The 11,450-nt window shown below is 29.9% G+C and overlaps 2 protein-coding genes across 4 annotated transcripts in view; both read right to left on the reverse strand.

The window, feature by feature from the left end:
• The window catches only part of LOC105456923 (putative sodium-dependent multivitamin transporter), a 12,014-nt gene extending 10,639 nt beyond the window's left edge, over positions 1-1,375 (reverse strand). Inside the window, exon 1 of the mRNA XM_011701308.1 lies at positions 1,206-1,375. The gene's annotated coding sequence lies outside the window, so the exon portion shown is untranslated. The remainder of the gene's footprint in view (positions 1-1,205) is intronic.
• Positions 1,376-4,498: 3,123 nt separating this feature from the next.
• On the reverse strand, positions 4,499-10,631 carry LOC105456912 (putative sodium-dependent multivitamin transporter). Of its 3 annotated transcripts, none has more exons than XM_011701280.1 (9): positions 10,595-10,631; positions 7,877-7,956; positions 7,575-7,796; positions 7,149-7,489; positions 6,944-7,063; positions 6,496-6,713; positions 6,019-6,236; positions 5,709-5,959; positions 4,499-5,610 (listed from the first exon to the last, which is right to left on the reverse strand). In XM_011701280.1, the coding sequence occupies exons 2-9, from the start codon at positions 7,943-7,945 to the stop codon at positions 5,298-5,300; spliced, it is 1,752 nt and encodes a 583-aa protein (XP_011699582.1). In that variant the 5' UTR covers positions 7,946-7,956; positions 10,595-10,631; the 3' UTR covers positions 4,499-5,297. The 3 variants fall into 3 exon arrangements, with proteins under 3 accessions (XP_011699582.1, XP_011699581.1, XP_011699580.1); XM_011701279.1 differs by lacking the exon at positions 10,595-10,631 and adding an exon at positions 9,954-9,985 and having other exon boundaries at positions 7,877-8,001; XM_011701278.1 differs by lacking the exon at positions 10,595-10,631 and adding an exon at positions 9,742-9,980 and having other exon boundaries at positions 7,877-8,001.
• Between the last annotated feature and the right edge of the window lie 819 nt (positions 10,632-11,450).

An 11,450-nucleotide genomic window follows, 5' to 3' on the forward strand; every position in this document is an offset into this window, starting at 1 on the left:
AGTGACCAATTTTTTAGATCTAGAGAAAATGCGATTTAAAATATTCTGAATTTTTTTTAAAACAGAATTTTCAGCAGCACAGAACGACAACAAAATTCAAACTTATGTATATGGATAATCTTTCACGAATTTTTTTTTAAAGATTAGTTCAAATTTAGTGGAGAAATGAAATTTTAAAAAAATCACATCTCTTGTGATATTTATTGAAATTGTGGGTCTTTTGAAATTAAACTTTGCACAAAAATTTCTTTTATTTGGATGGAAATTTTGCCCACTATGACGGTCGATTACGCGCGGGGCCGGAAATCACCTCCTTAATTCGCTATACCCTTTGCAGAAACCAAGCAGCTAGTCTGCTGACATAATATGACAGCAAATTGGTGATAGGATCTATACAAACTGATGACAGCAGAAATTGAGCAGATTGTTCTCAACCGCAGTCTTGTAGGCTGAAATCGAGCAGGATCTGCGCTGTCACTGAAAACTTGCAAGATTGCCGTTGGGTATAGTATTTGTTAACATTTCTTACATTTAAAATTTATCGAGCTGTATACATAAATTATCTATACATACAATCAACTTAATCAAAACTCGGGCATGTCATAATTATTAATTATGTGTGCTTTTGATATAAAAGATAAATAATGATTTTGCACCAAAAAGCTAATAAATATAGTATTTAAAAAATTGTCGCTAGTATATAGAGAACAAGCGATATATTTTCATCGTTTATATATCATTTTATGATAGCTTTAGATTAGAATATTCTCGGAATCAAATGCTTTAATTTAATGTTATTATAATAAATATGTTAATTTTTATTAATAAAATAGTTAAAAATTATTTGTTTAACATAAAATTAAGATTAGAATTGAAACATCGTTTTTAAAGATTTCTTTATTTCAATTTGAATGTTTACAAAACCGCAGAATCTGTCCGTTTTCTGTTACCACTCTACTGTCAAACTATATATGAGCGCGCAAGTTCACGTTTTCGACAAAACGTAAACAAAATGCGTTGTCAGATGTTAACAGAGTTCGCTCTATTAACATTTTCTGATCAAATCTGCTACCAGTTCAGGAGACGCGGTAACGGCTTCCACCAAGTATATTTTTGTTAAGAAAAATTAAAATAATTTTTGTGCGTACGTATTAATATACATATAATATATATACGTTTACACGGAAGACATTAAATATACTGACTTTTTAACTGCCTCGATGATTTTCTTCCTTTAGTAAAAATCGGAGTCCTTAATCCGTGCGCACATATACATCCAAATACCACTGGACAAGTGCGACACACAAGAGGAATCTTCTCCCTTTTTATTATTAGTGATCTAATGTTCTGCACACACTCCACATAATAATTCGATCGTTTCTGTTTGTCACTTACCGTCTTAAGACCTGAAATTCTGCTACCTACGACTGGTCGTTTTGCATGCACACCAGGAGCGGCCACGATAAATCGCACACCCTCAAGCGCGTTAATTTTTTGATTTTGAGAATGATCGGAATCTGAAAATTGCCATGTGTCATCCAAGTGTGTTAGGAAAGTGTTACGTGTCATTCAAATGTTCTAGAAATTTTTTATTCATATAGTTATCTATATAATCAAAGAAAATTTTTGTTTTATACGTGATGATCAAATGAATTTGCTCGGATAACTTAAGAAAGAGACAATGATAATTATCGAAATTTGAAATAAATCTGCAATGCAAAGCAAAAATCACGTTTCCATATAACAGGGAAAATCTGTGAAATAAAATTTTTAATGCAATAATACATGTTCAATTAAATTATGGTATATTTTTAAATTACACTTTGATATGAAAGATGTGGAATTTCATATTTTACAATAAGTCCGATTCAATTGTAGTTACGTTTGTGTTTTTAAGTGATTTCACAAAATTTCAAATCTACGAGCAGATAATATGAATTTTGATAAATAAGAACTGAAACAACTCTTATACTAAATCAACAAATTTTAAAAATAATATGGATATTTTTATATTTTTATTTTTATCGCATTATTTACCCATAATGTAATCTTATATATTTTAAAAAATATATAAAATATTGATAAATAGAAAAAGGTAGAAGAAAAGGGAACAAGTAAAAAATTTTATTACAATTTGACGTAACAAATGCATTATTTAAATATGTAATTTTATTTAAAAAATTACCAACAATAAGACGAAATAGGTTGTTTTAAAATATTTAAAAATATATACTGTTTCTGTTGGTACACAAGGCGCCACAAATGCCTACTCATCTGAAATTGCAGGGTCACATATACGTATATATTATTATATATACATATATATAATACATATACATGGATTAGTATCCCTGCAAATTCAGATGAGTAGGCATTTGTGACGCCTTGTGTACATGAAAAACAAGTGGCATAAGTTTTGTTTTTCTGTGTAAAGAATTGTAGTTACGTCGTTGTTAATTATTGGGTGTTCTTTACCGCTTTGGCATTGCAACATTTTTCCATGAACGTTCCGTGTAATATACGATTATCAAGTAGAGGAAGGTCGCCGATAATTTCTCCTTCTTTTGGACTATTTCGTTTTGAACTAAACTTTTTAAACAAACGCTAAGCGAAAAACTTTAAAAATATAAATATCTAGAAAATGTCTTTTATCTAACAAGAGATTATAGCAGTTTTCATATACAGTATTGTATTTTGGAAAAGTAACGCGTTACTTATAACTATGTTGTTACTTGTTTTCGTTATTTTCTTTCAATAACAAATGTTATTTTTTTCTATCTGTAATAATAACAATAACTTTGTTATATTTTTACAATAACAGTAATGAATTTGTTATTTTTGTTGTTACTTTTTTATATCTTTATTTTCATATTTTATAATATGTTTTTAATTTATTAATCTGAATCGATCGTGGAATATATCAGGCAACTAAGATGAAAAAACGCCAACACAGTATAAAATATTTTGATACTTAATAATATTTTTATATGTGAATCTTACGATTCTCACAATTAATTTAAGTAAACTGCGTGTTGTATGTAATCTACCTTTAAAACACAACTCTATAAATAGTACGAAATATCACAGTTAAATTGCAACTTAATAATTTGCAACTTAATAACTTAATAATTTTTTAAAAAGCAACTTAATAATTTGATAATCAGCATCTTTTACTTAAATTAAGAATTGTAAGATTCACATTTAAAAATAATATTAAACAGCAAAATCCGCTTTACCATATTGGCGTTTTTGCATATATGTTATTTTTAATTTATTATCTTAAAATATATTTTGTATTCTATATCTCTTATAAGCTACATTTCAATAATTACTACCAATATTGAAAATCTATTATATATAATTCACATTACTTATTTATACTATGGATTTTCAGTATTAACAGTGAGTATTGGAATGCATTATTAATAATAACATCAATGTTTAAAAAATAATAAATTTAATCTAACTTTCTGTAAAGATAAATAATATAAAGAAAAACTTGTTCTATACAAAGTAATTTATTTATAATAAAAAATACAAATATATCAAAAAATATAGCAGATACGGATAATTCTTTCAGACAAAAGTTACGGTCTAAAAAAGATAAATATTAATAAAATTAATTTTTAATGTCAAAAAAATCAATTTTTCAAAGTCATATAAAAGTCATTGCTTTTTTAAAATGGAATTTTATAATTTTTTTACATAATATGATTCCTCTAATTATATTGCATTTAAAAGTATTAACTTAAAATTTTCGAAAAATCAGGTGTATAAGATATCTTATATTTCTATATATTCGGCATAGTATGTGGTTTACTAATTAAATTACTATGACAGTGTTAATTGAAAACCTTTTAACTTAGCAATGCTTTCATAAATCGAATCTTATATCAGAGATAAAAACGTGTTTGCTAATGGCATTCAAACTGCTGATAGCAAATAAGAAAAAGGAGAATAAAGAGAGGAAGAAAGCAGTATTGTTGCACTATGTAGAATTTAATTTACAAGATATATTCTATTCGATATTGAATATGGAAGTAGCTGAGGAAAGTTTTTAGCCAGGGGTTTTATTCTCTAAAAATTTGCATACAAAAATGTACAAAAATATTATAGTGTATACACGTTACGTATACTATGAATTGCCCTAATATTTTTGTATGTGAAATTTTTTAAGAGTAAGACTTTAGAACAGTGCAACTATTAAAAACAACTTTAAACCTAAAATAAATACAACATACGAAAAGTATGTTTCCAACGCAAAATGCAGAAGAAATGATAACACAATACATTATAAGACTGCAGAAGCAAGCAAGAAACTGCAATTTCGATTACGTGGATATAGAAATTTGTAGCCATATAATTGAAAAATTATTCGACATCAACGATTATTGGAGAAATCCGACATCAAATTAGAGGAGAAATAGATATTATTAAAACTACTGAAGTAGTTTTACTACAAACCAAAATGGCAGAAAAACCAGTGGCCCTGCTAGTGGAGAAGAAAAAACAGATAAAGAAAAGGACATAAAAAATGCTGAGGTCGAATATTTCTGATGGATACAAAGAACAAATATGAAGAATAAATGTGCGGATGAGAAGTGCCCAGTAAAAGAGAAGATTTAAAATAAATGTGAAAAATGATTATTTTGTAAGAGTTTGCGAAACAAACTGAGACGACTAACGGCAACGGAGAATAAGGAATTCAGAAACTCGATGAAAAGACAGAAGAAAAGGATGGCTATGCATTCGAATTGGAGAAAAGGGAGAACTACATCAACACCATGGATGGGAAATGAATCAACGCGGTAATAGAGTGTAATTTAATGTATAATTAACACGGTAATTTTAAATTTATTGGTAAATTTATAGGGACATTATGTAATATATAAGTACGTTTACAATTCCTCGATTTCGGATCGGATACCAACAAACCCGTCTCAGTATCCATCTCTTACTTAACCCTTATTATCAGATGTAATGTCTTTCAGCTTATTCGTACTTGCTTACAGAAGTTACAAATGTATCTGGCTCGCAGCTAGCCTTACAATTGTATGTATATAGGTATACTTCTGCTACCGCTCTCAATCCCAAGAGCCAGTCTTCGCCAGTCACGTGTGTATCGCGACTCATTAGTACCGTACACGTACATATATACTATAGGTCTATAGATAAATAATACCTTTATTCCATGCTTTCTCTCTTCTGTTCAATTTTGATCCAATTATATAATAAAATTTCTTTCGACTGTATTAGTATACGAAATATCTAACCCCTATCTTAAGATTATTAAACAGTCAGCGTTTTGTATAGATTTTATTTGCAGCATTATCTTTCCCGTGGATTACATCGTTGACAGAATACCTTCTGTCTAACGGAGAACTTTTTTCAACCGCTGAGTTATGTCGTCTAGAACGTATACGCCGCGCTATTGCGGGAAAGAATAAATTAATATCTAATTGTTCTTTCTTGTTGTTTTGATTCTTAATAAAAAAACGAGATAAATTGCTGACAAGCAGTCCAAGTAAGAACGTTATTAAGAATCCGAGGGGAAAATACCACAGATTCGAAATGCGATATAAATAGAAGTATGAGCTGTCGCCAGTACTTCTGAAAAAAAAAATACGACAATAACTCGTTAGATAACTTTGCGGCGTATACATACATAGAATGTAAGAAATACAACTATTATTCGATGAACCACTTACTTAGAAAAGCTCGTGACATTCCGCAAAATAGGCATCGTTATATTTGTAACATTATTAACACAGCCACCGATAGTAGTTGGCAATTTAGGTGACATCGAGCGAGGTTGACCGAAAGCGATCCAGATTAAAAATGAAAACGCTACGAGAACACCCGTTATTGCACCGCCTTCTGTCGCCGATTCCGTTCCCATGCCAAGCGTAAAAATACCTAACAACGGTCCACTGGTTATTCCAAAAATAGTGTGATAGGCCTACAATAAAGAAATTCTTTTTATTGCCATCGACTTTACGTTTAAATAATGAGCATTACTTGAAACAATCCTCCCAAAAATTGAGCTAAAAATGCCAGCACAATGGAAAAAATGCCGAACGTAAACACGAGCACTTTAGCGATAGAAGTCGATTTTGCAGAGGAAAATTCATGCCCGATGCACTTTCTATAGAAAGGTTTTATAAAATCCTCCAACATTACGGCCGCCAGAGAATTTAAAATCGAAGAAATCGTGCTAAGACTTGCGCTAAAAACACCTGGAAATACATACAGACAGTCAAAGATTAGTATTAAGTATTCACTACGCGTTTTTATTTGAAATATATTTGTTATGTATAAAACAGAGAATCCAAGATGACAATCGCAAACACATTAACTGCGTAATTTTATTTCACAATTGTCTTAAAAATACGCCTAAAATCATATTTCAAACATTGATACTTTCAGATATTCCTAATATGTAATTTCTGTGAGAGATTAAGCCAGGACAAGATCAATTCGCGTTAAACACATTACCTGCCACAAAGAGGCCTGGTAAACCAGGTATATTGGACATCGTGTCCATAACGTACAGTGGCATAAGCATATCAGACGAAGTAATTCTTTTTTTAAGAAATGGATCGCAATTGTGATATCTGCTGTATATCGCCAATCCTGAGAAGCAACTTGTAGTCATAATTAGTATCAAAATGGGCAAAGACAGCCATATAGCTCTTTGTGAAGACTGCATATTTCTAAAACAAAATTTACTTAATACAATTTTTTTTAATTTCTTTATATATATAATTTAATAAACGTGATCTTAAAAATGAAAATTATTTAATGAGTTATGAGATAAACAGAAGAAAAAACTAAAATTATATGATTAACTGTCATCTTTTCACATACGACAAATAAAGAGTCAACACTTGCTCTACTATATTTAATAATTTTCAATCTTATCTAGTTACTCGTTAGAACATACTTCACAGCCAGCATACGTTGTACTTGTACTTGGTTCACTCCAAAAAGTACTAGAAATTTACAGAAACCACCCAGTATAACAGACCACAATGTATGTTTTACTGTTGGATCTAAATCAATGCTGTAAGAAAAGTGAAAGATCAATTAATGTTTACGTGTACATAATTGGCCAAGCTGATATTAATGCAGACAAGATGTAATCCTACTTATAAAACTCGAGCCGTTGCCCTTGCCTTGCGATTTCCCATATCTGTCCCAATCCCCCGACATCATTCGCTGCTGTGCCAATAATTAAAAACAGGGCGGCGAACATAAGTAAAATTTGAAATACGTCGGTTGTTAATACAGCTTTAATGCCTCCTACACTAGAATAAGAGGCACACACAAAGCCAATGAAAATGATACTGGCAATCTTGGAGATTCCTGTAGTTGTCTCCAAAGCTAGAGAAGGAGCACAAAGTACTACTCCTGAATAAAATAGCAGCTGAATCCAGTAAATAAAACTAATCATCATCCTAGCTCTTATTCCGAAACGTTTTTCTAAATACTAAAAGAATTCCTTCATAGTATTCCTTCAAATATACGTATTATCAAAAACATTTTGTAGTAAAAATAAATTTCGCTAGACTCACCGCGTAGATGCTCGTCGCCTGCAGATTGTAGAACACTGGTAGAAATCCATAACATATAATCGAAGTGCCTAACAGATATGATAGATTTATTACAACATATTGCGTCCCGTACGTGTAATTCTCAGCGGATACAGCGAGTAGCGTAATTGCAGTTATAAAGGAGGCTACCATGGCGATAGCAACTGGTACGCTGCTCATTGATCGATTTGCAACAAAGTATTCCTGTGAAACACGTCACATTTTATTATAGCAAATCATTAAAAACTTTATTTTAACAAAAGGAATCTAACAACATTAAACACCTGAATAGTTTTTTGACGTCCTCCACTAAATCTGTAATAAATACCAATTCCTGTACTAACGCACAGCATCACCGCTATAACTAAATAATCGATCCATCCTAAAGTATTTATTTCTGCCATTTCGTCTAAAATATTAAATTAATATAATTAGCCGTGTTGCAAAAGAAGGACGATATAAATAACATAATAATGATGCAGATAGAACCAATTAATTGGATTTTTTTTTAATTGTCAATGTGCAATAATTTTAATCTGTTCTGTGTGTATCATTGTACAACAGTGCCGTATTAGCATCGAAACTAACATGTGCAATAGAGTTTAGGTGGGTGATAAAAAAAATATCTCTAAAAATATTTGCCAGTTTTTGACAGACGCGAATGATTGAGAAAATAATTTAGTGCGGTATAGGAGCGGCGTGTGTCCTAATCCTCTTGTACAATAATTGTATGATATATGTTTAACTTTAATTATATTTTGATTAATTTTACATAAATAAGCAAGATATGCACTTTATTTATTGTGCTATTTACTGTTTCTGGTATTTGATACCATATTATACCTTTTTTTCACTCTTTTTTCTATACTTTTTTATTATTTTATTAATACCGGAATTAAATTTAAATCTTGACGATTTTTATTGACAATGTAGCTGATATGTTTCTTACTTAAAACTTTTGCACAAATTAAAAGTCTTAATATACATTTACACTTAAAAAAAGTTAATTTTAAGACGAATTTTTTTCATATTACTTGCTTTTATTCAAAATGCTGAATGCCTTTTAACACCTTGTATATGTACACACATGTAGTGTGTGTGTGTGTGTGTTTATACGCGGAAAAAAATTACTGTTGCCACAACATAATAATTGTGATCATTTTCGCTTAACAATTCAAAAAAGTTATAGGAACTAAAATACTTTGGAAATAACTTATATAGCTAACTGAAGTCTCAGTCTCAATGTGCCATGCAATTATATACATCCTATATATCTCTCAATCATACTATTTGTTGTGTAGATCACTTTGGGAAGATAATAATAATGTTTCGGTTGAGGTGAACTACATATACGAATTTAAGATATTTTAACCGAATGTTACTTATCATAAGGATTACGTTTGCGAGAACCGTATAGATTTCAATATCAATATATAATTTATAATTCACATACATTTCTTTCTTAAACATAGAAAATATTGTTACGTAACATCCATAGTAATTTTTTCCGTGTATGTATATGTATGTAATACCTCCGCACGGAAGATATTAAATGCAATGCTTTTTTTTGCCTGTCTCGATGATTTGTCTGCCTTAGTGAAAATTAGAGTCCGAAATTCGCGCGCACCAATCTGTTTATTGCAACTGTTACTATAACGTATGTAGGTAGGTATGTATCTATAACTTATACAAGAGGAGTCTTCTCTCTTCTTACCTTAAAAGTAACCTTTTTCAAGTGTCAGACGCCGATTTTTTTCATACTTAGAATTTTGATTCAAAATACCAAAAGATGATTTTTCATGTAAAAATAATTGCTTAATATTAACCGTAGCGTTTATATACGGTATTTTATTTTTATAATAATAGAATAAAATACTTTAGAAACAATGCATTTCTCCCAAAACATTTTAAACAAAAGTTGCTTGGTTTCAAAAGACGTAAAAGTGACCTTCGTTTGATCTTAGAAGTTTCTACAAAAGTCTTATTAATGTAAAACTGAATTTTTAAAATAATATTACATGATTCTTTTACGTAAATCGATTCCTCTCTGCATATGAAAGTATTGGCATAAAATAATCAAAAAGTATATGCATAAATATTTTATGAAGTATTTCATATTTCAAAAAATCTCATAAAAGATATTTCTTACATATGTATTTTTAATATCAGAATATATGTATATATATATGGTGTGGATTCTCTCTTGAAGCCGCAAGCAACTTTACTACTTTCCACATCAAAATAGGCAGATCACTCAATGGCACATATATTGTTAGTGCTCTAACAGAAAATCCGGTGCACGTGTTCCTCTTTTTGATATTGAATTGAATTGTATTTTGATGTTAATGGACTGTATAATACTTTATTCGTTTGCGTCGCTACACTATCTATACTGTCTACTCTGTTTGCCGTTTCGAATCGTACTGCCGTGTAGCAATTCTTGAAAAATAAAAACCTAGCGAATGCTGTATCGTTAGTACTTTTAACTCCCTTGTCGCGGTATTTACCTTCAAACGGGCGTAGATCACATATCTATGAAATGAAAACGCTTATATATCCAAAACTTTTCTGTGTCTACTCTCTATCGTATTGACGACTATTTTCAATTAAAGTACAAAATATTTTTTCACATTTGTATTTTTACATGCAGAATGATAAGAAGAATTTATTTACGTATAAAAAATCATATAATATTATTTGAAAAATTTAGTTAACATTAATAAGATCTTCGTAGAAAAAAGGTCAAATGATTAAGGTTTACGTACATGTCTTTCGAAATCAAGAAACTTTTGTTTAAAACATTTTTTAAAGAAATGCGTTATTTCCGAAATATCCTATTTTATTCGGAAATATTTTATTTTATTTCATTATTATAAAAATAAGATATCGTATATAAGCGCTACGTTTAATATTGAGCAATTATTTTTTGCGTGAAAAATCATCTTTTGGTATCTCAAATCAAAATCAAAAGTATCGAAATGAAAAAATTGGTGTCTGCAAACCTTGAAAAAGTTATTTGTTAATGGCTCGATATTTCACTCACATGGTAGTTCGATTGTTTCTGTTTGTCTTTTACCGTCTCGAGACCTGAAATTCTGTCACATGCGACCGTTTGTTTCGCACACGTCAGAAGCGGTCACGATAGCTTGCAGCTCAAGCGAAGGAACATTCTTTTAATCGTCAATTTCTTCGATTTCGATTAATTGTAAATTGTTTATAATAATCAGAATCGGTGTTAAATATTGCCACGTGTGCCATTTAAGTGCATTAGGAAATTGTCACGTATCATTCAAGTACTTTATTTTTCCTTCATATAACAACTATTTATGTATAACATGAAAAAATTCCCATTTTATATAGGTGATGATCGCAGAGGGATTTGTCTCAAATATAACTTAAGAAAGAGATAGTGATAATTATTGAAACATGAAATAAATTTGCAGCGCAAAGTAGCAGAAATCGTATTTGCACAATAGTAGAGAAAGTCTGTGAAATAAAATTTTTATAATTTTATATTTTCAATTAAATTCTGGTGTATTTCTCAATTACATTTTGATATCAAATGCGAGAAGTTTAATATTTTAGAATAAAGTTTTGTTCAATTGTAGTTACGCTTGTTCGTGAGAGATTTTATAAAGAATTAGTATGTAAAATTAGAAAAATTATATAATGCAAAACCAATCGTCATGAAACTTAACACAGACATAGTATGAAATAAAATATGACAAAATCTAATCAAAATCTAACGGTTATGCATAAATATAAATGGAACCAGCAATAAGAAAAAATAAATTGTTTTGGAAATATTTGAAAATACAACGATGTTTCTATACGTGAGAAACAAATTCTACAAGTTTT

Source organism: Wasmannia auropunctata, unplaced genomic scaffold (genome assembly GCF_000956235.1).
Source record: "Wasmannia auropunctata unplaced genomic scaffold, wasmannia.A_1.0 LD335479.1, whole genome shotgun sequence".
NCBI classification, from domain to species: Eukaryota; Metazoa; Arthropoda; class Insecta; order Hymenoptera; family Formicidae; genus Wasmannia; species Wasmannia auropunctata.

What these genes read in the sequence shown, in the direction of transcription:
- LOC105456912 (XM_011701279.1), bottom strand. Translation starts at nt 7,996, where the DNA reads ATGGCAGAAATAAATACTTTAGGATGGATCGATTATTTAGTTATAGCG. An exon ending in GACGTCAAAAAACTATTCAG is followed by an intron (nt 7,797 to 7,876) that starts GTGTTTAATGTT and finishes CGTGTTTCACAG; the next exon opens with GAATACTTTGTTGCAAATCG. An exon ending in AGGCGACGAGCATCTACGCG is followed by an intron (nt 7,490 to 7,574) that starts GTGAGTCTAGCG and finishes GAATTCTTTTAG; the next exon opens with TATTTAGAAAAACGTTTCGG.